Source organism: Dysidea avara, chromosome 1, assembly GCF_963678975.1.
Source record: "Dysidea avara chromosome 1, odDysAvar1.4, whole genome shotgun sequence".
Lineage (NCBI taxonomy): Eukaryota > Metazoa > Porifera > Demospongiae > Dictyoceratida > Dysideidae > Dysidea > Dysidea avara.
The window spans coordinates 64,223,910-64,251,672 of record NC_089272.1 but is presented as its reverse complement, the minus strand read 5'-3'; the positions used below and the strand labels follow the sequence as shown (position 1 = coordinate 64,251,672).

At 37.9% G+C, this 27,763-nt stretch overlaps 2 protein-coding genes across 3 annotated transcripts; both read left to right on the top strand.

Moving 5' to 3' along the window:
* Positions 1-339: 339 nt before the first annotated feature.
* On the top strand, positions 340-10,035 carry LOC136241010 (uncharacterized). Its single transcript, XM_066032121.1, has 8 exons — positions 340-711; positions 2,873-3,097; positions 3,658-3,954; positions 5,822-5,992; positions 6,047-6,127; positions 8,618-8,677; positions 9,616-9,746; positions 9,798-10,035. Exons 1-8 carry the CDS (start codon positions 657-659, stop codon positions 9,831-9,833), a joined length of 1,056 nt encoding a protein of 351 aa, XP_065888193.1. The 5' UTR covers positions 340-656; the 3' UTR covers positions 9,834-10,035.
* A 1,300-nt stretch (positions 10,036-11,335) lies between these two features.
* LOC136241001 (uncharacterized) lies at positions 11,336-19,376 on the top strand. 2 transcript variants are annotated; one of them, XM_066032107.1, is made up of 9 exons: positions 11,336-11,485; positions 12,426-12,465; positions 12,707-12,958; positions 14,034-14,378; positions 14,435-14,584; positions 18,706-18,804; positions 18,872-18,949; positions 19,045-19,205; positions 19,255-19,376. In XM_066032107.1, exons 2-9 carry the CDS (start codon positions 12,429-12,431, stop codon positions 19,291-19,293), a joined length of 1,161 nt encoding a protein of 386 aa, XP_065888179.1. In that variant the 5' UTR covers positions 11,336-11,485; positions 12,426-12,428; the 3' UTR covers positions 19,294-19,376. The 2 variants fall into 2 exon arrangements, with proteins under 2 accessions (XP_065888179.1, XP_065888173.1); XM_066032101.1 differs by having other exon boundaries at positions 11,338-11,485; positions 18,872-18,991.
* The last annotated feature ends 8,387 nt before the right edge of the window (positions 19,377-27,763 follow it).

Sequence of the window (27,763 nt, the reverse complement as noted above, 5' to 3'; positions counted from 1 at the left end):
ACCTTTTCCAGTGATTACTACAAGTAGTGTAAGAGTTGTGAAGTCAGTTCAGCGTGAGGTTCAGATAGTCTCGCATAGCCAGACCGCTTTTTTTCCTTTTGTGTTTGGGTGGGGAAACCACAAAAGGAAAAAAAGCGGTCTGGCTACGCGAGACTAAGGTTCAGGGGTATGGGGCAGATATATAAGGGAGGGAGGAGTGTAAAGACTGACTATATACCTAACCTACTACTGTGTCATGTGATCTTGTAATTAGTAATTAGCCTTATGCTGTCTGCAGTGAGCCGTTATGCTTATTGTCTTTTAATACATCCGGCAACCAAATCAATCTCTGATGTCTCACGTGATATTACTTTAGGAGCAAGGCATGCCTTTGATACAGTACATGGTGTAAGGTGAAATCTTTGCTCCATCGAAGCCTATCAGTATGAGTGGAGTATCACGAATAGAATTAGGGAAACACACTATGGACGCCTTTCACGTCGGACGGCTAGATCGCTTAATTGCTGAAAGGTCATATAAGGTCCATCACAAATTCCTCGACAAATTCACTGCCGCTGAAAGCCATGCAAGGGCCGGATTCCAACTGGATTCTTTACATGGTCAACGGCGCTTGAGATGGTGTCTTTTTAATCCCCGTGATACCCGGTTGTCCACGAATGATGTGTCCAGCACTCGTGGTGGTGTTCTCGCTTTCGCTTGTTCAATTGCAAGGTGAGCTCAGTACTGATACATCACGTATACGTGATATAGTGGCATTTAGAGTATCGGGTGCTAATGGCCACGTGCTGATTTTATAAGGCACACAGTTAGCTGGCCAGAGCTTTGTCTTTGGGCTGGAGGGAAGGGTGGGACCATTGAATCAATGTGACGGATTGATTGTTAATTATACTCACAGCAATGACTAGCTATTAGTCTTGTGCCCAGACATACGAAAAAGGAAAGAAAAAAATCAATCTGGCCACAAGAATAGTTAACTATATAGTCATGCTTAGTGCTATATAGTTGTGCTCCATGTGTATGCAACATACCCTGTGTACACAAGTACACACAACAACACAATCACTAATCCTAACATTACCAACCTGATTTCATGACTACTATTCCCTACATAAATCTAGTGTGATCCATTTTGATTGTTGGTCCAAATTGTCTGATTTCTTGTCACAGAATATAAGCAGTGTCATGTAACTTGACCATGCATTGTAACTAAGGTGATAATTTATTTGTGGCAGTTTTATCACTCACAAGTCAAAATCCTAATGTCTGAAGTCACATCCACAGTTATCAAACACTGTCTATACAGTGGTAACACCTGAAGTCACGGTGGTTATGTAATCACTTCTGCAGGGCAGAAAATGCACACATGCTGTTGAAGTACAAGTTTACACATTGCCTCAGGTTTGTTGAAATTTCCTTTAGAAAACTATATCAGGAGGTAGTATGAGAGATATTAAAGTGGTACAAGTCGAGTTGATCCATGCTAGGTGAATGTGGGTGAGTCTGACATTAGCTATCACTTTACAGAAGAGTCTCACAACCTTTTTGTAGGCTAATTAATGCACAGCAGTTCATTACACTTTGTTCTTCCTTACTGGATTTTGTTGTTTATTATTTATTGAGTTGACCCAAAATGGCCATTTATCCAACTTATTGTCCAAAGAGCATTTGTCATGGTGTTTCATAACTATGACTAACTACCTTGAGGAAGATTAGTGGGGAGCTAGTCACCACAGAGACATGCCATTGAATCCAGCACACTTTTCCGCTGTGGAAGTTTCCTTTACGCGTTTTCACATAATATTATGATGTAAAAAGTTATTGTTCCAGTAGAGGATGAGGGAGGATTTGTGCATCTGTGGTGACTGGTAATGGTATCGTGGTATTGTGTGACCGTAACTCTGCTCCACACAAAGGCTAACATGTTGGATGGTACTGCTACAAATTTTGCATTCTGATCCTCCTTGCTTATTTGGTGTTGTGAGGGGGCGAAGGGTTATAATAAGCATGTGCCTGGAATTAACAGTGTAGCAAGGTGAGGCTTGGTGACTCAGAAATCTGATAATGAATTAATATATTTGGGGCAAATTTTGAAAAACTGTGAATGTACACACATGATCAGATAGGGTATGTGATAGTTAGGCTATGATCAGTAGCTTGATCAGCTTGACGTTTCCATCATAGCCAAATATAGCTTAACTCACTTTAGTCCATAGTCAACCAGCCATCTATATTTCTATAATGTACCGTAGGGGAGGTGGAAAGATGTATGTAAAGACATGTTGTGTATCTCTACAAGGAGGTCCATGACTCACCACTCCTGATTATCACCACAGTGTTGGGCAAGTTACATGGTCAATGCAATATTTAATGTTACTCTTTACTGCTGAGCAATGTAATAAGTTACAGTTATTCAATACTCCATATGAGAAGTAACGTATCAACTTACGTTTGTTATAGCCAATTAGCCAGGTCTCCCTGTATGTAGTGTGACAATATTGGTACTTCCAACTGGGCTACTTTCTTTCTCTTCAGCTCATGCAGTTATAAATGGGTAGACTGGACTCACTCCTAGCTATGATTATAGTCGTTAGCTGTAACACTTTATTGACTAATAGAGTGTTATGCAACGGACTATAACTTCCCTTTCTAGTAACATATTAATCCCAACACTGGTTGCCAGTAGCACACACATCTACAAACTGACTCATGGAAACAAACCAAACAACTGAGTGGTGTGGCTATGGTATAAATGTGTAATGTATTAGTGTGGTATGGTTGTCTGTTCCCAGTGAAAAGTTAGTTTGTACTAGTGTCTTCTTGGAATGTGTATACATTCACACTTATGACAAACAATGTTGTTTGACATTTGCAGGTTTGATATGCTCAGCCAACACCATACACCACAAACCATTTGGGAACAGTATAACATTACCTTGTCATGATTGTACTGATATCTGTAAAGTTAATGGCATACATGTTGATGGACTTGTTCAAGATGGAAATGTCATCATACCAGCTAATGACTGGAGCATTTATGGTACTATATGTTGTAGTGGAGGCCAGGAAACTTGTTATCAAATATGTCCACCATTGAAAGGTAGGTGTTTTCCCTCCTCCACACATTATTAGTATCCAGGAATATGAAAACCACTGGCATGTGGGCACTATCTAGACTTGATCACTTAACTTATAAAGTGCCTTAATTAATAGATTACTGGTATGTGTACCCATAAAGAAGTGCTAAAACGTTCATTGTGTATTGAGAGGTATGAGTCATGAAAGTTCTTAAAGTTATTGTCCCATGAATACACTTGGCCACAGGTGTTACTTATATCCAACTGGGTGACTCACTATGTTGATGCCATCCTATATGTCTAGCACTGATTTGAGTGTGCCTCTTGACCCTATCATTACAGAAGCTTTTGGTGGAACTAAATTTGGCTCAAATACTACAGTACTTTGCATGCTAATCAGTACTCCAAACTTTCATTGCTTGCAATGTTTATCAAAGAATGACAGTGAAGCTTAATAGCTGCCTCTTTCAATAAGAACACCTCATCATAGTGGTGGCTAATTCTAACAGGTCCCAAATATACATCCTCAGTCCTAGTGGTAAGATTCCACTATATACGTCTTCTCTGTATATCTTTACTCCAGACAGATGTGATAGTTTCCTCACAATTTCCACCAATGAGATGACAGTAATGGAGGGAGATGTTGTGTCTTTTAGGACTGCCATACTGCAGCGTCCTCACAGCGGGATCAGTTTGATGGTGAACGGAAGTGATGCTCTAACCAGTTCTAATTTTGATTGTACCTCACCAAGCAATGTACTAAGTAATGAGGTAGTCTATAGCTGTACCCCTAGAAGTGTAGGGATGACAAGTGTACAAGGTCATACTATATTCTGTGATGTCGAATGTTACTCTCAACAACTGCTAGTAGAGATTAAAAGTGAGAAAATTATTATTTACTATATAGAGGGAAACTTTACAAGTTTTACCCATCAAGTAACTTGTAGCATCTGTGATTATCATTTTCATAGTTGAAGATTTAACTGAGTTTTATTTCACCAAATACAATTTAACTTGCTCCAGAGTTTCCTGCTAGTTACAAATATTATAAGTGATCTGCGACGTGTTGTGTTTACACATAATTGGGTAGGGGTGCAGTTGGGGGAGGGGGTGTAGGCACTCCTTCCTATGTAGTTTAGTTCTTGCTGGCCATGATCCAGGTAAACTCCTGAACAATAACATAACAGTGAAATGGCAATTATTGACATAATTTTTCAGAGAAGCGTATCCCCTGACACCACCAAAATCCTCTGCATTTACAGTGACTTTGAACAATATCCTCACTAGATTATAATATGTGACACACACACACGCACACACACACACACACACAAACACAACACACACACACACACACAAGGCTCCCATACAAGTGTCCTCATCCCTTAGCTTAATATGGTTATGTGTAGTAACCCATACAAAAGAGATTTTCAACTTGATTGTGCACTTAATTCCAACAATATTTGTAAGTGTGGGGCTTGATTGATAGATATTGTTATGCTTTTTTTGCAATAAGTATTAGACTGTTATATCCTATTGTTGAAATCTCTATGTATGTATCATACAGTACAATAGTACTGTATAGTAGGGACCACAAAGGAGTAGGCATGGCCCACAAAATAACATCACCCAAAAACCAGCCTCAATTTTCCCAGACGATGAGGCAGTATTGGTTAGGTAAAACTAAGCCCAAACAAGCTTTCAAATTGACCCGAAATACTTTCAACAAGTTGCTATGGAATTTTAAAAAAATTATTGAACAGAATTTTCTAATGACTGAGTAACTGACTGACTGCTACCTTCAGACAAGAGGCTACAGACTTGATTTTTTCACTGTTGGACGTCGCTTTGGCCCGAGAGGTGCCTTTTGGCATACTGCAGTACGTACAATGCATTCTTCATGGACTTACCAGTGCCCTCCTTCGTGTCCCATTCATCTTTGCTGATAGCGAAAAGTGTCAATTTGGCATTAGCACGTGATGGCTTCCCTTCGTAACGGAAATCGTCCGTATTTTTCATAATGGCTATTTTGATTACAGCATACTTTTCAAGCAGTTCTTGATTCGTACTGCTGTGTAACGGGTTGAACATAGCCGACAACGAAGCGTAATGGATACTTCACTTTTCAGACAATAATTGATATAACTGGGGCACGCTGCACCTTTTCCTTCTTTCGGTATGCATGGATTGCAAAGGTGCTTTTCGAACAGTTCTTGATTCGAAATGTTGTGTAACTAGTTGAACATAGCTTACAATGGAGCATAATGGATACTTCACTTTTCAGACGATAATTGATATAGCTGGGGCACACGACGCCATTTCAGATGTGGTATGTGTGAGTTCACCAGTCATAATGATTATTTACAAAATAAAAGTTAACCAAAAAGTACACAAAAACTAGAGTAGGGACCATAACAAATCGATAAAAAGTACTGAAACAAGCTTGAGTAGTGATTGATATTAAACCACAGTAAAACAATAAGAAGTGTTATATCCCTACTGTGCATTTTCATTTTGGTATCTTGAGCACAGTAGGGATATAACCTTTCTTATTGTTTTACTGTGATTTAATATCATGCACTACTTTAGCTTGTTTTTTTTTTTTTGTTTTTTTTTTCTTTTATCGATGTGCAATGGTCCCTACTCTAGTTGAAAGTTCCAAATTTTTTGTGTAACAGGCAAGACATTGTGCAGCCAGACAACAGTATATGGCAGTTTTAACTAAAACAACATCTTTGTACCAACAGGACCACCTCCTGCCATCTACCCAACTAATACAACTGCTGTACAGGCTAGGCTGATCAGTAACACTGTCTCTAGTAACATCACATCATCCAAGCACATGAACCTGACAACAACTGTCATCCTGTCAATTACAAGTTCACCTGAAACTGATAATAACAAGAATAGTGGCAGTGGTAAGAATGTATAATACACACATATGACTAACATACTGTACCGTGTTGTTACAGGTGATACTGTTCTGATTGTACTATCCATCATGATTCCTCTTCTTATAGTACCAGCTGTAGCTGTGATGTTGTTTGTGTTATGTGAGTGTGCTGTGTATAAGGCTACTAATTAGTTAACTAATATACATGTAATAGTTGTAACACAGGCATGAGGGCTTTGCCTGATATGTATGCCCTCGGGCCGCAGGGCAGAGGGCACACATATCAGGCAAAGCCTGAATGTCCCGTGTTACAGCTAATATGTAACACTTATTAGGCTGATAGCCTGTACAGGGTGATCAATCACCCAAGCTAATACTAGTGCAGCCACAGGATGTATTATATATGCACACCTAAAATTTTCGATAATGGGTCAGCAGCTAGTACGTTCTGGTTACATTCAGCTATGATGAACGGACATATCCTGGATATATCACGGAGAATTTCGGTTATACAAGTTTAATGTTTTTATCAGTGCTATTGAATTGTTTATGGAAAAAGCACAGAGTTCACTAAAGGCCTAGACAGGTAAGCTTGCTAGTAGAGTATTTATTAGAGTGGTTACTCCGTGCTTCATGATGGGGGCATGTCCATATTTGAAAATATGCAGAAACAATTGATGAATAAGCTATAGCGCTAGTTCTCACCTTTGCCCAACATTTTTTAACTCGTAGGATGGCGAGGATAACAAAACACTCAGTGGTTTTCATGGCGAAATCCAAGGTCGTGCATCCTAATCACGTGAGTATTAACTGATCCCCACAATCGATTTCGGCCTCAATGTCTATATATAATCACTGCCCAGTTGTAGCCTAGCTTCATTTCATATTTAGCCTGGTTAGCTGGGCTACATACGAAATGTAGTCTGGGTGGCTCCTTTGATGTGAGGTGTGAAAGTGTTATATGTACATCCACACGGTCACATACACTTGTTCACATGTACAAGGACATGCACACACCAACTCACAGCCTGGTATTCCTATCTTGTTTTTGAATGGTATAAAATCTTTGCAACATTAGACTTACACTACAAAATCTTTACTTGTTATTACCAGTGGCATAGTCACCGTTAAGGAAATTAACTCAGCAGGCTCAGTAAAGGCTATTAAAGCCATCACACAGCCCTTATTTTTTTAAGTTTTAAGTTTGATTAGGGATCATACAAAAATGTAAGTAAACGAGGGAGGTCACCTACACCTGCAAATATACTAGTGAACATTTCATCTATACTTCAGTTTATAACCATGACTGAATTACGGATTAAATGTCCACTAAGGAAACATTAGTAATTTTAAGGATCATAGAAAAAAAAGTAAGGAAACAAGGGAGGTTGCCTTACACCTGCAGATATACATAGCATCAAAAGAAAGGATGGCACCAGAGTTAATGTTTTTCATCTGAATGCGTGATTAATTACTGACTTGAAGTGAAGTAGCCATTATATGCTTCTTTTTCACCTATGTTTAGTCCATTACATAGCATTACAAATGAAGGACAGTAGGAGAAGTGCCTCTGCAATCACTACGGAAAATACAGACAATTCCTGTCTTATGTAGGGAAGCAATCGCACTACTGTGAACCAACACCTTGGGCTATCAACGGGAGGACAAAAGTAAGTCTACTGTATGACATGTGCACTGTACGTACTGTGGTGTGCCAAAAGGCACTTGTTGGGCTGAAGCGACATCAAACAGTGAGCCCGTAGCCTTCGCTTTTACCGAGTTGTGCTTGTCTGAAGGCTGTTTCTTGAACAATTAACAGGGAAGCCTTGTTCTAATTGTTTTAATTGTTGCTATACAATTATGAAATTTCATGTAATGGGAAATGGTACCAAAACACCTTAGTTCAATGTACATTAATTGTTTGTTTAATAAAGCAAATATGTATATTTGTGACCAGATCTGCAAGAACCCCACATGTTAGCATTGACTTCCATTATTACATTTTCTTTATCTAGAAAGCCAAAGGAATGATCAACCAAAGTTTCAGCTGTAGAAACCTTAAACTTCAAAGATACAGTACTACACAGTGGCAACAACAGAAAAATTGATTTGTCTGTACAGTGACAATACAGAAAATAAACTACAAGCGTTTAATTAAACATACGAATACAGTCCTCTACCAAGATGCAACTTACACTGGGTAAGGTTTTGTCTTCCAGGCCCTTCCTACAACCAGGGTGAAGGAAAAACATGAGAAAAAATACAATAGTAAACTGCTCATCCAATGCGAGGCAGATTAACACACATATCTTCCGTCTCCTTGGAAGTATTGACACAAAACAAAGAATTCCGAATTCCTCTTGCTTTCGGGATCACAATGCTACCAAGATTTTTACCGTTACCACCTGTCACTGTGAAACAAGTGTTTTTTTTTAAAATTACGTATTTTTTTCATAAATAATTCACTTATTGCATTTATTGCATTCTACTGTAAAATTAGGCGCTTTGCGTGAGATTCTGGCAGACCCAATCACATTTAGATCAATTCTTTTACTCAGAATCATTTGTAGATTGTTTCAATGTACCAATGATGTGTTCAGTTTAGGTATAATGGCAATTTATTATGTTGAATACCTCATTGTTGTAATAGATTGCAAAATCAAGAAACGGTTAGATCGGAAACATGTTACACCGACAACTCACCCATCAGGTCAGTCAATGTACACACTATAAACACTCATGTACTGTTGTCATACTGTATGCCGTGATCAAGCGAACGTACGACAATCCTTTATGCTAAGCACAACAGACACAAGTTGAACAAAATTTTCAGCCAAAGATTTTGAAGTTATGGCACTAGACAGATGGAGCGACAAGAAATTTGATTTGTACTAGTGCTGAAGCGATTATTCAGATATTCAACTGTTTGGTCAGTATAACATTATTTGATTCGTTAACAGACTATTCGAATATTCGTTAGCACTATAGTAAGCTGCATGTGATCAGAAAACCTAGAAACTGAACAAAGTGGCATAAATTCTATAAGAGATAGAGATAGAAATAGCTCTCAGTGCTAATTCAATAATGTGGTCCTCATGTGCACACAATTTTTGTGAGGGTAAAAGTGTATGTGCTCTATGCTTAATAGGGATGGGTAAACTAGGATTTTTGAATCTGATATTCAGTACTTTCTTGCAAAGTATCAGTACAATACAATACCAATGTGGCTCAATCCAACAGTCAAAGAAAATTTCACAAAAGTGTTTGTTGAACCAACCACAAATATAACTCATATTGATTTCACCACACATTTCACAAAAATGAATGAAATTCTCCTCCAATAGCATGGCTGTAAACAAAGGCGCATCCAAGAATGTAAACGTGACTGGAAATTAAAAGAGCTGATACCTGGTGTGCTAATTTGCTATAGTAATTCGGCTGCCTTGTTTTCCCTTAACACTGGCTATTGGCCAAATTACTAGCCAATTAAGTTCAAAGTAATCCACTAGGAGTGCAGCAAAACAGTGATAAGGACCTATGTTAATGTTCTTTGTAAATTGTTGTTAGTTGTACTGACCACAAGTGTACATAAGAACGTTTACACAAACACAATTGAAAGATCATACTTTGTTGTACTATTGTCTACAGACGATGACAACATTGATGCTGTTGACCCTGTTCCAGCCAGTGATCATCTACCGCCTATTCAGCAAGCTCTCAGTAATCCTCCAGATCAAGAGGAGCATATTCTAAGTCAACCTCATGGAGATAATTGTTTGGTAATATATTATGGATGTGCTAACAATTTAGAATATTATTCCTTTTTAAAGCCTTCAACAAGTGTTTTATTGGGCCGGACTTCATAGCTATCGATAGATCTCTAGATGTGACTGGTCAATGTTTGGATCAAACTACATAATATATTGAGTTTTGTTATAAAAGAATTAACTAATGATTTATAACTCATAACATTCAAGAGCATTAATTTTCAGCTACAGTAGGAACAAACAATACTGTATGTATACTGTGACATACAGCAACAATATTATCAGAGAATTACAAGTATAATCATTACAATTAGCAGTGAGCTGAATCTTATCTTTTACTTTTAAGCAGTTAATAAATAGTAAACTGTTTAGTTGCTGGTGTATCCGTCACAAGCAGCACTTGACAAGCAGTATACTTGGTACAGTCCATCTAGTCTATAGGAAAAGAGTATGCATCACACTTCCATTCTTATCCTCAGCTGTTCTGATTTAGTTTACAAGACCATGCAGCTAGTAGCTATCTGGTCATGGAGAATGGATTATAGGTATATGTTGAATGAAATAGCTGGTACTGCTAAGTATAGTTCTACTATACAGTTGATGAATGAAGTATAATTTGACAGCCGTTTGTCATGCACAAATATAGCAATTTTCAACTCACTTAGGCTCTTGTTAATATCTGTCTAGTATTTTGTTTAGGGCGAGCTACAATAGCTGTGAATGCTTGCTTGCAGACTTGCTTGACTGCTAGAATGTACCACAAACTGTCATCATGTAGACAACATGTAGAATAAACAACCAATAACATGTGCATGCATCACAACCACTAAGCCATCTAAGTGCTATCCATACCAATGCAGTTTTATGGTAGTAGCTAATACGTATGCACTGTAAATGACTGTCACAGTATTATAAATTCAGTCTGTGCTCAGAATATAGATCTTTTTTGGCTTGCAAACTACGTAGCTATTTAAAATTGATAATAGCTATAATGGCTATAAACTGTCGTGCAGTATTGACACTATCATATCCTTGCAAGCAAACATGCAACTAGATAGACAAGGCAGCCGTGTACACGTATAATATGACTGCTGACCCGGATGACCCACTGACCCGGATTGACCCGGATTAATTAAAGCCGAGACGTGTTTCGGCTAGTCTCGGGCGAGCGAACGAGTCTACATTTTGAGCGTTTGATTCGTGTTGAGTAAATATTGCGACTTCAGCCTAGCTGTAGGTTGAAGACCAAAAAAAAAAAAAAAAAAGGTCTTCACCTACTGACAATAGCTACCCCTCACCATAGATACCCTCAGTTTCGTGCTACATACTGCACTTACTAACAAATAGGCGTGGCTGAGCATATGTTGGTAATGCGATAAGTGGGCGTGGCTCACGAAAGAGCTACGCGATAGCGTTTATAAGTTCCACCATAGATTTATAAATATCTATGGTTCCACGTCGTCAAACGAACAATTTCGTTTCTCACGTGATCCAATCCGGGTCAGACTCGGATAAATTGTAAACCGGGTCAGACCCGGATGACCCGGATGACCCGGATGACCCGACCCGGTTTCAACGCTGTAATATGATGTCATCAGCCTGCACTGGTTGGAATGTGACATCATATCCTGTCACATTTTGTATCTACAGACATAACGTTTCCAAAATATTATAGAGTGGATCGTCAAGGTTAAGACTTGTGTTGCTGGCGAGATATTAGTACAAGCCGATCGCACTATAGCTACGAATAGGTAAGAAACTACAACATTGTATTGACGCTTGACGTCGACTTCGCCGGTGTTGTGTATGATACGAAGGCGGGCCTAGCACCTCGTGAGAATAGAAATTCACGAGTCTTTGTGAATGTCATTATCTGGCTAATCATGCAAATCACTGATCTAGTGCCTTTTTTACAAGATTGTGCGTGTTCAGTCACTATACTGGAGTTGGTGTATGAATGTTATGTTTCTGTATGTGGTACCTTCAGGCTATCACAGTGGGCTGGGGTCTATACGGCTGTGTTGTAATATCCTTGGCCATAAACCCTGCATGATGAAATAGTGACGAGAAAACATGTAAAGTAGCTAATTTTAACTCACTGCGTTAACTTCCTCAGGCGAAACGTTTCGCCTGGGCCAATTTCAATATGCAAACATCCAGTCGCGGCCGGGTTGGGCCTCGATCAAGGCTAGATTTATGCAAGCGGTTTTAAACTAATAGCTACGTAGCTAGAAACTTCCACTTTGGCACAGACAATCACCATACCCTGGTGCATCTTCAACACAAATCTGAATATAGTTAGTGATTTAGGAGTTACAGCCCAATTATTTATAACTGAATAGCATATAGCATACCCAGTCTTTGACTATGAAGTGTTAGTATCAATGTATTGCCCCTCGGGCATATACTGGATCATGATGAGACTGAATGTCTAATGCCTCATAGTAGGAAAAACCTATAACAGGCGGCAACAGTTTTGTGTCCATTCCCCCTATAAAGCCCCACCTATTCCTGAAGAGGGAAGAAGGGTGATGGGGCAATACATTAATAGCTGTTTGTATTACATACTCATCTGTTTATTATTAAAGCTTTACAGTGGCCAGTGCTGAAGGTTTGACAGCAACATGTGCTGGTATTACCTAATAAACGGACAATTGTAACTACTAATATAAGGTCTTTGTTTTGTTATAGGAGATGATGACAGCTTCAAAGGAGACATCTCTAATTGCAGGTATGTGTGCCATAGTGTCCTTGTTTATGATGAGACCAGATATAGTGTGTGATTGTGGTCATGATACATTTCCTATTGTGTTTGAGGAATGTAAATTCCTCAAACACAATAGGAAATTCCCCTAACCCTAACACAACATTTCCTATTGTGTTTGAGGAATGTAAATTTTGCAGTTTCAGTATGAATTATGTATTATTATTGTGTATAAGTCACACCATGCATAAATATTTTTATCTTGTAGCAATCCTACTCTGCTGTACTTTTGTGGTGGTGATTGAGGGATCCCGACAATTCACCAAGGCATACAGCCGGTCGCTTACCATTAATAGTGAATGCTTGGATGGTCATTGGTTCATCAACGGAAAGCCACCACCTCCTGAATGGGTCCAAAGTAATGGTGACCTATTATTGCCTGCCAATAATTGGATGACGATTGGCATTGTTAGTCTTCAGTGTGACTCAGTCACCAACATATATGAGATTATGAGTCCCGGTATGGTGTACTATGGAAATATTGTATAATATTATTGGATTTATTTGTGTATGTAATGAATGTGTGTCTCACATGCATGCAAATTTGTGTGCCCATTAATGCATGAAGGATGTGAAATGCAGCGGGTGTATCCATTCACTGGACTGGACTACTGGACTGGACTACTGGACTGGACTACTGGACTGGACTACTGGACTGGACTACTGGACTGGACTACTGGACTGGACTACTGGACTGTACTACTGGACTCAAGTTTTTTGTTATTTTCTTGCCTTTTATCACCACAAAAGGTGTTTTAGAACTTGATACCATTCACCGACATAAAACATGTACCAAAACTTGTACTTTTATCACAAAAACTGCACTAAAACCTAAGTGCAGTTTGTTATCGAAAATAATTTGTTTACTGCTAACAATGTTTCAAGCACTGTGTACTATTAACGCTACTAATGCATCTGTCTGTCTTCTCTATAGCCTTCTTGTAAAATAGCACACAATAATAATTTTACACAATGGAATTATGTTATATAACATAGAAATCACCTATAGCCTTTTAGCAGTCTGCACATTCACTCTAGCTTTGCCGGCTCTTTGGTTTATAATGTTTGTAAATAGCAACGAGTGGGTAGTGTAAAGAATTGCTTCTCATTGCGCACACTTTCAAACAGGAAGTAAGGTTACACATATTTGCAATAAATATGGTAACTGTAACAAGAGTTCAAACCAAAGTTATATAAACCACCAAAACTAGCACCTTTTCAAACACACATCTTTAAATAGGCTGTAGGACCTGGTGTCCTACAGACCTTCAGCACTTGTACTTAAATAAATAGACTACAGTTAGCTGTATGTATGTGCCCCTAATATTCAAGACAATGCATGGAGAGGGCAAGAGCCCTCTCCAGTGTGGTATACTACTCTATGTAATCATTGTGAAAAAGATGTTTTTGGTCAAAAAAATGTGTTTGAGCAAATTTTATTTGAGTCCAGTAGTCCAGTCCAGTGAATGGATACACCCAACATGCAGCTACATAAAAACAATAATAATAAGTTTGCATTTTGTTTAAATACATAGGGGAGACATGTGAAGATTGTCTGCTAATATATACCAGTTTTGATGGTGATATTTGTGTGGGAAACACATCTAATGTCACAGTCACCACTGGCCAATCCCAGCCCCACGAAGGTGCTTTTACACTACTAGTCAATGATAGTGTGTGTCACAGTGGTGGTGGAGGTAGTGGCGTGGTGACATGTAGAGAGCAGAGTGGTGATGTATTTCAACAAACCACCTTCTCCTACACTGTCACTGCTATTGATACTGGTATGGTCACCATTAAAGCACATACAACATACTATGAAGCTGAGTGGTACTCAACCAGTATAGCAGTGACAATCAGAGAGTGTGATATGCCTGATGGTAAGTGTATTACAGTAGGTATTGTGAAGTGATTTGTTATGATGAATGCTGTTCAGGTGATGTCACTGATGACACCAATATCTCTATTGTGGTCCTCACTAATATGAGTAATCCACGGCCATCACCCACTATCTCTAATGATCCCAGAAATGAAAAGAATACCACAACAATACCTCTAAGGACCAACACACCACCAACTTTACCATGTAAGTTATTAACTATTACAATTATGTAGTAACTACATGAAATTTCATGGTTAAAAAACTTAAAGAATGGTTTATGGCAAGGTGACAGCAAACTTGCAAAATCAGGAATGCATGTTTGTGGGTGACCAGGCCTGTGGGTGACTGCATATGTGTTTCTTGTAATTGGTCATCGCATCTGAATATTGATACCTATATTGACTACCTAACCACATTGGTAAATAAAACTATTAACCTACAACACTGCATGCGATTGAACATGTTGGTGTTGTTCTACTTCTAAAAACCAGCAGCAAACAAACCTAACTGGAATTAATTAACAGTATACCTAAACCAATAGTTATTTTGGTTTATTGCTACATACAAAATTGAATCACCACTGTAATTTAGTAATTTGTATTTCATAATTGATTAAATATTTTGCAATTCTGTAATTACATTGCTAAGCACTGCTAAAGGAGGCGTACTTCGAACAAACCACTTTAACCCTCTAATAATGCACAGGAGTGTCTTCTTAACTGTTTTATAGTTTATTTATAGCATTCAATGCAAATTCTCTAAGCAAAGCCTCAAAGCTGCTCTTCATCTTCATTCGCGTATGTACAGGCATGCCCCTTTTCAACTCGAAGGAATTTGTTATACCCAGTAGCCTAGCTAGGTCAGCAGTGTTGTTTTTTGGCTATTTGACGTCCGTAGAGCCTATTGGGAAAGGCCTTCACCGCGTCCTTACAAACTCGCTTTGCCTGTATTTCAAACCGGTACATCTTTAACAAATATATAGCCTGCCCAGAAGTTTAATATAGGCTGCATATGGCCTTTATTTCTTACGTAAAGACTGCTTTTAGCAAACAAAGTTTTGCTCACATGGGTGCAGAAAGACAAACAAATATACATACATACATACATACATACATACATACATACATACATACATACATACATACATACATACATACTAGTGTTGTTTTAGTATGGAGTTTTAGTTTTAGTTTTAGTTATAGTAATCTTTCTTAATTCTTTTTAGTTATTGATTTAGTTATGGTTATTCACTCTTTGATGTTTTAGTTTTAGTTTTAGTTTTAGTTTTAGTTATAGTTACAGTTAAAAACATGAAAACCTTTTAGTTTTAGTTACAGTTTTAGTTATGTACATCGAAATCTTTTAGTTCTAGTTCTAGTTATAGTTAGAAACATGAAAACCTTTTAGTTTTAGTTATAGTTATAGTTAAAAACATGAAAACCTTTTAGTTTTAGTTACAGTTTTAGTTATGTACATGAAAATGTTTTAGTTCTAGTTCTAGTTCTAGTTAAAAACTTGAAAACCTTTTAGTTTTAGACACAGTTTTAGTTATGTATCTGAAAACCTTTTAGTTATAGTTTTAGTTGTGCATAAGAAAACCTTGTTTAGCTTTAATAGTAAGCTATATTTTATGTGAATGAAACTCTTGTTATAATTTCAGTACCATTTTTCCAGCTTAGTAATACAAAATCTTTGTATTACAAGACCTGTCAATTTTTTTATAATATAGATTAATACAACACTTAATACAGTGCATTTGACGCAATCTCTGTCACAGGTATTCCTCATTCTTTCTTAGCAGAACTTCCCTTTCCAAGTTACTATTAGTAAGTCTGTTGCGTTTGCCAGATGTCGATTCCCCACTTGTAGACAAATACTCTTTCAGTAGGGGCTGTTGAAGCATGCAGGTATGCATAAATGTAGCCATTAGCTAAAAGCATTAAATTACAGTGACCATTAACAAAAATGGTTAGCATACTATAGGCCATCACTACTACCTAGTACCTACATTACTGAGTTCGTGAATTTTGGTCAAACAGTTTTTATTAGTTATAGATTTAATAGTATGTACGTAACTATATGATATAGATATTTTAGTTGCATATAGTTTTAGAAGTAGTATCAAATACATTTAACAAGCAGTTACAGTTTCAGTAATAAGATCAACTTGCTATATTGTAAGCAGTTTTAGTTTTAGTAATAATATAGATTTGATTTTAGTTATAGTTGTAGTTTTAGTGATTATATACGTTTGTTTTAGTTATAGTTTTAGTTTTAGTAATAATATAGATTTGATTTTAGTTATAGTTATAGTTTCAGTGATTATATACGTTTGTTTTAGTTTTAGTTATAGTTTTAGTAATAATATAGATTTGATTTTAGTTATAGTTATAGTTTCAGTGATTATATACGTTTGTTTTAGTTTTAGTTATAGTTTTAGTAATAATATAGATTTGATTTTAGTTATAGTTATAGTTTCAGTGATTATATACGTTTGTTTTAGTTTTAGTTATAGTTTTAGTAATAATATAGATTTGATTTTAGTTATAGTTTTAGTAATAATATAGATTTGTTTTTAGTTATAGTTTTAGTTTTAGTTAACTTAAACATATTCACCTTACTAAAAGTACTTTTAGTTTTAGTTACAGTTAACTGAAACAACACTAATACATACATACATACATACATACATACATACATACATACATACATACATACATACATACATACATACATACATACACAGTGTTGGGAGTAACGCGCTACTTATGTAACGCGTTACGTAATATTATTACTTTTGTGGTAACAAAGTAATATAACGAAATACGCTATAAAAACAGGTAATATAACGCAAGCTACTTTACTTACAAATGTAACGCGTTACCTAAGTAATATAGTTACTGTAACGAGTCTAATATTACGTAATATTATTACTACAAGTAACGAAGTTACTAATCTCGTTAGTTATCCTCTGAGTAATGCCTAGCCGCAGCGAAGTAACGAGGCCTACTGAATGAAGCTTATTCACCAGCTTCTTACTTATAATTTGCATATTGTCCAACAGTGCAATCATGTCACGTGATAAGGTGGTAGTTTCACACGTGACAGCTTAAGGCTGTGGACACAAAGTAATATAATATGTAATATTATTACAGTTACTTTATTTTATGAGTAATATGTAACTGTAACTAAACAGTTCAGTTGCAAGTAATATGTAATATGTAACTAGTTACTTTTACAAAGTAACTTGCCCAACACTGTACATACATACATACATACATACATACATACATACATACATACATACATACATACATACATACATACATACATACATACATACATACATACATACATACATACATACATACATGCATACATACATACATACATACATACATACATGCATGCAAACAAACACTCATACTTCGGAAAGCAATTTCAGTAAGCCAGGTATGCGCCTGGTTTATAAAGGAATAAGGATATAAAATATATTTCAAATCCAAGGTATATTTTACATGCTATTATATATGACCGTATCTGCGAAAACCTGACACAATCGCACAAGCCTAAATTTACAGTATAAAGCATTGAATACTTTGGGTGAAATATTTGTGTATTATTGAAAAAAATTTGTAAACGTTTGAACGCATCGCCTCTTAGTGAAGGAAGGATAATAATAAAACCCTGGATATCATCTTATTCGCCTGCTCAAGAGGAGCTGGTAAATCTTTGTTTTGTTGCAGTAGACCCAAGGACACGGGAGGTATGAGCATTTGTTTACATCATGTCGAAGCGATTGTACGTGATAGATTTTTCGTTACGAATTTCGCCTTTGTATGCAGTGAAGAAGGGCGAGTAAAGGAAACCCTTACCCAGTAATCGATTCCCCTGTTCATGGCAAACACGATGGTGAAATGTTTAGCTCTGTACCTCAATCCATTGGTAAGTTACAACCGTTTTTGTAAGCGCCTGTAATTTATTTCCCTATACTTGCTGTACAAATCGATTTTTCTGTTGTTGCTACTTTGTAGGACTGTAACTCCTAAGGTTATTGGCAAATGAGGCTGAAACTTTGCCACAGGGTACACTTGGCTAAGTAGATTATAAATATTTAATAAACAGGAATTTGAAAAATGTGCGATTGTGTCAGGTTTTCGCAGATCCGGATGATCATTGACACATGTTTATGTGGCTAAATTGAAAAAAAGGGTAGTTACCTATTAGTATATAAAGCAAAAGTATTAAATTTTTTACCACAAATATTTCCTGACCAATTGAATAATGGTAATTTAATAATTAATGGTTTTCTTATGGTATTTTAGCAGAAGTAGATACAAAAGATGGAACTGAAGGTGGGGTGATTGCTGCAATAATCATATCGTCTGTTGCACTATTAATAGTATCACTTCTGCTACTGTTAGGTAATATATCCTAAAACGTTGGAACATTAATTACTATTAATCTGTATATGTATATCATTTCCTATAGTTTGGCTATGGAGGAGAAAGTATAAAAAGAAGAAGCAAGTTACACCTAAAGATCAACCAGAAATGCCATTCCAACATGGTGAAATTCCATTCCGAAATGGTGAAATGTCATTCCAACATGGTGAGAATTTTATCATACTATTTGAGATATGAAGGGGAAACTGACGTATTCAGAACCACATCCACCTGAGCCAGTTGAACTGGATGATGATGATGATGATGATGGTGATGGTGAAATGTCATTACCTCAACCGGAGTACTCCACGGTACGAGTTGGTGGACCAGTAGATGTATATCCTCTTCCAGTTCCTATGCATGTGCTACCAACAGCAATGGTGAGTCACTGATCTAGACTAACTTAATTTACAATAAATAATTTCTTAGGGTGACTCGTCATCCAGTACAGCATCTCAAGAATCATGATTTGGTGTACAATATTACACTACATGATGCTGCATTTAGTTTATTAAGCTCTTGGGTTGAATATGAGTATCATTAGCACATTATATATCCATTGTTAGTGCATGGAAACAAATTCCACCAGCTACAGCAATTCATCAACAGAATAACTCTAGTATTGCTTGTGCACTGTGACTGATCGCTGAACAACTAAACAAAGGACACTGGAATCATGATTGTGCCATATAATAGTCTGCATGGTTGAATCTGGTGTGGGCTACATTAATACTATTACACTACATAATGTGTCCTATAGGTTTGCTTAATTAGTGATCACATTGTTGAAAGATGCCACACAAGAGACTGGTGACTTAATGGCTTTGAGGTTGACATGATTTCCTTTTATTCTAATGTAAACTTGTAATGGTACAATCCCAGGGACTTTCCAAATGCATGACCTCAGTATATGACCATTTTATCATAATTGCAACACCACAAGCTCATACCAATAATGGTCTTCCTTACCTTGTACCTCTAGATATAGGACAACTCATATAGATTGTCTTGTGATTAAATGCAGGACCTTGGGACTGAGGACCTGGAACCAGAGGATGTGGTGCTTTCACCTCATCATCATTAACTATATGATTGTGACATGTAGAGTAGAATAAAAGTGTATAAAGTAATAACAAGAGTAAATCTTCTCCATTATTAATTTTACTCTTGGTAATAATAATTATAGAGAAAAACATTGGCCACTTGACTCTTCACATCACATGGGTGGTGAATATCAAATCTTTGACCACAATCACTAAACTTGTCAAAAGTAATGGTTTCATGCTTCATGTCAAGCACAGCTGGAGCTAGTACACTGATTCAGAAGCAGCTACCCCAACATCCCTAAAATGAGTTAAATCAAAGTTTCTGTAATGAGCAACTTGACGACGTGCTGGATTAACACTTAGTAAATGTTGACAATAATGAAGAATTCATAGATCATCTAGGGCTTATGAGAATAGTCGGACAATGGACAAATGACTCTGGGGTGCAAGAAAATTTTGGGCTATATGCTATAGTTAGGTCACTTATTGTTTCAGATCAGGATAGTTAGCCTAACCAATGCAGGCGAGCGGCATTGCAATCTTACATGCACCTGACTGTTTTAGTAGAGTTAGCTGAATGCTTATTAGAGCATTTTGCCAGCTAGCTCATCACAATAAAGCACACCCATTTTCAGTCCTTTATTTGAGTAGTTATACATTCGATTTTTTAAATCTCCGTAATTATATTCGCCAATAGAACCCTGGCACAACATGTTGGGATTGCTCCGTTATCCGAGCTTGAAAATCAATATGGGGTTTGTCCACAGGCTGATCATTATGGAAATCTTAGTTTTATCATGCGCTAGTAAGTTTGTGTTGTTTTGTAATCTTTTAAATCCTTGTAATGTATGCAGAATACCTTGAAATATAGCTACTGTCGGATGGAAAGTATTCACTGGGGCTTACTTTAAAGTGTGTAATTACTTTGTGCTGGCTAGCACTTTTCAGCTACACACTCTGATGGTTGTATCACCAACACAAAAGTATAAACCACTTCAAAGTCAGCATAACAATGCCATAAACCATGACTCAACCTTAGGTATTGGTATTGTTGCATCATTGCGATGCCTCCACTTTAGTTGCCTACCTTTATAAGTTGTTAACTTGATGTTTTTACTATAGCCACTTTCCTATGGGTATACATCATTGTATTGACAAGTGTACAGTAGGTGAAATGTATACATTTGCTCATACAAAGATTGCCGAGACCTGAAGTTATTCTCATTACATGTGCAAACTTGCAGCATAGATAAGGTATAGTTGCAGCTAGAAGCACCTGCAGTCTCTATATAGTTCAGGTTGTTACATGGCTTCTTGATTTAATTGTGTTATTTTTTTAAATGTACGGGAAGCTCTGGAGAAAATGTATCATTTTCAGTTTTAAGTAGCTAATTCCAACCCAACGAACTATAGATTGGCAATCAATACTCTATTTATTATATAAGTCCTTTTTTCCAAACTTTAAACTTTGAAATTGGGCTGGAATTCCTACCGTTATGCTATCAATATTATCCTCCACCTCCTCCCTGCTGGGTAACACTAGTGGGGGAAAAGTGGGGATCCGACTTTTTCAAAATTCAAATTCCCGCCCGTGGGAACAATGAGTGTCTCAAATCCCCACCCATTGTCTCTCCCAGCGTACCTTAGGAAACAGGTTATTCTTGCAGGAGGTGCATAGCCTGTCAAGTTGAGCAAGCACTTAAAATTTTTGGATGATCAAATTCCCTACTAGTGTGCCCAGGTACGCCAGGAGAGGAGTGCTGGGGCTTTACATGACAGGTGCATTACAAATTGACTTCACATAGCCATGCAGTCTGGCATCTTGGTCTGGTTGTGCCCTACCCTTGAATCGGCCCCCTGCTTAAAGTATACTGAGCTACACCAATTTAGATACCAGTGCAGTAGTGTTCTTCTGTCATCTTGCTGACCATCTTAGTGTCTAGCGATAGTTCTACTGACTATAGCTACAACCAAACTCTAGGTTAGATTCATTGCACATTGCCTCTCCAGAGATGGGCCAGTATAGGGACCTCTAATGCACCTATCAATGTCAAGTCCCACCCCCCACTTCTGGGAGTCCCCATACACCTACTGGGGATTTGACATCTACCACCCCTGGGGATTTTGACGGCAGCAATTTGCTGAACTAAAAATTATTTTAATAGGTAAATGAAATCCGGCTTGACTGAACAACTGCAACTATTGTCATTAATGTATTTATATGAGCTCTATGACCTCTTAAACTGCCATCATATCATTTTAACATCTATCACTACATCAAATTTGCCTCAAGCTCCACAAGATCTGGAAATTCTTACAAGCTAGCACACTCTAAATTATCTTCAACATTTCTTTTCCAACCGAGAATTGTCAGACTGTGGAATCACCCGATGGCCTGTTATAGACCGTATATCTCTCTCAACTCATTAGCTCAAGCAACAGCTCACTAATTATCTCTGGGAACATTTCTACTTTTTTTTCAACTCCGATTTACCTTGTAGCTACCTATATCACATTTTTCTTGTTTAATACCGGTGTTCAGTTATCCCTGTTACAGTCAATTTCCACATAGACACGCCGGTACGTGTTGCCCGGCACAAATTATATTATTAGGCTCACTGCTTGGCCGACTAGCTATATCAGTTTTTTAAAGAAAGCAGCCGTAATAGCGCCGCCTACCTTAAGTTGAGGTTGTCCACATACAGATGAGGGAAGCACTGCACAACAATAGCAAGGTCACCAGGCCTGCTTTACATCGTTACACGCGTCACCACAGTAGCCCGCTATATCGTCATCTATAGCTACGTAGACTTTCAGATAACTAAATTTCCGCGTCCGGCTACGAGCATAAAAGAACGAACAACCTTGTTTGTAGCTACGCCCATTTGCGGTTGTTAAAACACCGCAAATGGGTCGGGTCTGTCCTTCCCGGTCTGTGGTAAATTGATAATTATACAACCAAGTACTAAGAATAATACGAAACGCGGTTAAAATTACGTCATAAATAAATAATTAATTAATTAATAATTAATGTTTGAGAAAACGTTTAATACCGGTGTTCAGTTATCCCTGTTACAGTCAATTTCCACATAGACACGCCGGTACGTGTTGCCCGGCACAAATTATATTATTAGGCTCACTGCTTGGCCGACTAGCTATATCAGTTTTTTAAAGAAAGCAGCCGTGATAGCGCCGCCTACCTTAAGTTGAGGTTGTCCACATACAGATGAGGGAAGCACTGCACAACAATAGCAAGGTCACCAGGCCTGCTTTACATCGTTACACGCGTCACCACAGTAGCCCGCTATATCGTCATCTATAGCTACGTAGACTTTCAGATAACTAAATTTCCGCGTCCGGCTACGAGCATAAAAGAACGAACAACCTTGTTTGTAGCTACGCTTAAAACACCGCAAATGGGTCGGGTCTGTCCTTCCCGGTCTGTGGTAAATTGATAATTATACAACCAAGTACTAAGAATAATACGAAACGCGGTTAAAATTACGTCATAAATAAATAAATAATTAATGTTTGAGAAAACTACGAGGCCTAGAGACATGAATCAACCGGGGATAGATTCGCCTGTGAATGAAGGCACAAACGTATAATCGTCGCTCCTGTTCGTGCTGATGACCTGACCATACGTGTAATTCTATATAACGCCCAGTACCACACCCTTGCTTAATTATTTACAGATTGCGCGAAGAAGATTAGTGATGCCTGTGCAGGAGAGCCAGAAGCCACTTGTGCAAACAAGAAGATTACAAGTAAGTTTTTATGTTTGTAACATCTCAAGTCTCCATGCCAGCTGCCAGTGGATTTATTCACGTAAATAAACAATACTACAAGAAAACATTAAAACATATGCCACGCTCTTTACAATACAGTTACATATAAAATACAAGTAAACAATTTTGTCTTGTGTAGCTGGCATGGCGAACTTCCTTTGTGTTGGTGTCAGGCAATTCAATAGAGCAATTTCAAAACCATGGTAACCAAAAATTACGCAATGAACCACACCCAAGTTGCCATGTTTTTGTACCAGAATGCTTGATGTTGCAAGTTGAATTCCTCGCTAAATTCATGTCAAGACTTATTAATACGTAAGTAAAATAGATGCCAATGATAGAATAAAGTATGTAGGTGAGTTATTAGGCATTAAAAGATACGTACTGCCTCCCAACAGGGAAGTTTCGTAGGAAAGAGAAATGCGTAAAAATGGATTTGGCCAAATTGCGACCTATTCACCGCCCCAAATTGGTTAAAACTAGGGGAAACTTGAAGTATAGGTCTTTATCCAGCACCACAGCATCGTACAGCCACATCCAGCCATCCCCGAGTTAGCCAGAATCGTTCATGTGCTGGGATTCTCACTTCGTGTGAAAAAGCAGACACCAAAATAAGACAGCTAAACTTTAACTGATGGTTGACTTCGACAATAAAACTTAACTCTAGCAAAATTCACCACTAAGAGTCTTCTTTTGCTGGCGTTTTATCACAGTTTGGCAGTACGCCATCACCGGTCTCGTGCCTTTCAGGAGATCTGGCTAACCCTGGGATAGCTGGATGTGGCTGTACGCTGCTGTGGTGCTGGATAAAGACCCCTATACTTCAAGTTTCCCCTAGTTTTAACCAACTTGGGGCGGTGAATAGGTCGCAATTTGGCCAAATCCATTTTTACGCATTTCTCTTTCCTACGAAACTTCCCTGTTGGGAGGCAGTACGTATCTTTTAATGCCTAATAACTCACCTACATACTTTATTCTATCACTGGCATCTATTTTACTTACGTATTAATAAGTCTTGACATGAATTTAGCGAGGAATCCAACTTGCAACATCAAGCAGTCTGGTACAAAAACATGGTGACTTGGGTGTGGTCCATTGCGTAATTTTTGGTTACCATGGTTTTGAAACTGCTCTATACGTGCTTAATCTTTTTTGCCTTCACCTGGCGTAGCTACTAGGCTCTGGCTGGCTTGGCTGTCTTCCTTTATCTGGTTCATCTGGCTTGCATACTCCTACAGCATTGTGTAGCTATCTCCTGCAAGTTGTGTATGCATAACTATAGTGTGTCACCCATCACTGTGCCATTGCTATATCACTGATGAACCTTACTTAGCTCTAGTTGATGTTGATATACAGTGCTGTATATTGCCTAATAATTTTTATCTGGTGATGTTGCCTATAATGTATTGCTGCATACAATACTGCAATAATGTATAGTTCTCTCCTGTATGTTTTGTATACATATACTTTGTACACATCACTGTGCCATTACCACACCAATGATGTACTGGAACTTAGCTACTGGTGGCCTTTAGTTACAACGCCACTATTGTGTTATATCTGTCACTACTGTGACATATTGAGTTGATTTGGGGATCATGCCTTCACCACTTAATAGCCTCACCGGGGGGCTGTCACGTTGGTGTATGTACTGGTTGTATGTGACGCGGTCCTAGTAATAATAATAATAACACGCCCTCGACATGCATCATCAGCATAATTAAGGAAAGGAGCGTGAAAATTACAGGTACGAAGTCAGAACAGTGGACTAGTCAAAATGCATGGGAAGACGATTAGTTCCGGAGTGCCTTACTATGGTGAGATTATAACAATGTCCGGTAGCTGTGGCCGGCACAAATAGCTAGCTGTATTTTTATCTTTATCATTGTTAGGGTCCGCAAGCCGAAAAATTGATATCTTCAAATCGACGTACAAACTATAGTCATGTGTAGGGGTAGCTAGCTAGGTCTAATCAAGAAAAACACTAGAGTGGCAGCAAATTTTGTCCATCCGGCTCTTCTAGTGAAAATAACGTGAAATACCTTGAATTCGATCGATTTTCGCCGTCGTGATTTACTATGTAATTCTTTTGGGCCAAAACTGTCTCTCAAGCTTTGAGAGGTTATGCACTCTTACTATGGAGTACAAGTAGTTTAATATAATTAATATTTGGTAGTGGTGTCGCGCGCATCGCCGATTGGCAAAAAAAAAGACGTTTCGTGATCTGGAGTATAGCAGACTTGCAGAAAATACTGCAACATTTACTGCAGTAATCACCTCCAAGTCAAGTACCTGTGTGCAGAATATGGCGTGGATTGAAGTTTGTTGACCATCTGGCTGAGACCAGCCTCGCCAAATTTAGCAAAAATTCCTCCGCGATCCAACAAATAGACCAATGGCGGATCCAGGATGGGACATTTGGGGCAAATGCCCCCCCCCCCTCCCACCTTTTGGAGGAACCATACTACTGATTAAAGTACTAAACTTTATGTCAGGGCTAGATCCATAAACTCATGAAAACGATATGCACATTTTAGTAGCATTTATTACAGATTCAACTAAAATAAAGTAAACCAAAGTCAAATTAGCTGTGAAATTTTCCCCCCGGAACCTTCGTGCGTACTAAGCGCCTCTAAAAATAATTATCGTAATACTGTTGTTTAAGAGATTCATAGCCTTTTACACAGCATTTGAGACTCCACAACCTTCTGCAAAAGCCAAAATGTCAAAAATCTACAGTGAGACACTACTAAGTGGGGATTATTTGCTGCTTCAAAAATGCAGCAACTCTAGAGAATCTGGCTTTCCCCCAACCACCTACAACTTAGCCTGTTTGTGCCCCTCCCCTTGCCAGCTCCTGGATCCGCCCCTGTAGACTACTGCAGTCTCGTGCACATAAGCACCCGGCTTTAAGTGTGTTGAATTATGGAAATGGTTACTTAGCACAAGTACAAACTTCCAGCGAAGGCTAGATTACGAAGGTTGTATACAATCACTGGACTGGACTGGACTACTGGACTCAGGTATTTTCCCTTTTTAAAACAAATATTTGGGTAACTGGTTGTAAGTCTCATGTAGTTAGACCACTCCCCCACACATAAAGAAACCCACACACAAACAAAAGAAAGCTGTGATCATGCCAGACTTGTCAACATTGCCCAGTTTCAGCTATGTACAGAGGTTCTAATAGTTATTACACGTCAACAAATCTAACACAGAAGTCACATGCAGTAATTATAGTTTAAAGTTCAAAATGAATCAATTGAAATCTTGTGCACATGATTTCGCTTGTTATTGCTGTCGTGCAAAAACTATAGAACCTTTTTTAATTTAGCTGACTCCATGGCTATAACTTGTAGGATACATGATTACTACAACACTACATACACATGTACTGTATGGTTTGTACTTAATGATAAGACAAATGGTAATTGTACAATAGAGATTATGCCAAGAGAGAGAATTGCACACAATCCTAAGATAACAGACAGTACCAAGTAGACAGGTTCACCTGCATATTTTATATTCAATGTAGCAATAGCTACAACCAGTTGTCCAAATATGCGCCAAAATGAAGGAAAAAAAACTGAGTCCAGTAGTCCAGTCCACTAGTCCAGTCCAGTGATTGTATACAACCAATTACGAACACCTTAATCAATTACGGCATGCGAAACGTGATTTATAGCACAAAACCAAGCTAATATATAATTTTGCAAAAAAATGTTGTGGAATATACTTGACAACTACTCTGAGTGCAGTTAAATAATCATTTTTGTGATTGTTGATCAATTTCAGAGGCATTATGTATGAAAAATCAATCTCTGACTGTTCTATTGGAGAGTTTCCTTCAAGTTATACATATTTTAGCTATGTTGCATTGGTGTAAATTTACCTATATAATTTAATGTTGCATGCTATAGTAAAATCATAGTGCCTTTTCTGAAAAATATCTTCTTCCTCATACTCAACAGAGTTAAAAGGTATAATCTAGACATAGCATCTGCAGTTTCACTTTGATATGCAATGTACTATTTGGTATGTTTATGTGGCCTACTTTATTCCATGGACTGGACTGAACTCGTGGACTGAGCTGGAAACAGCTTT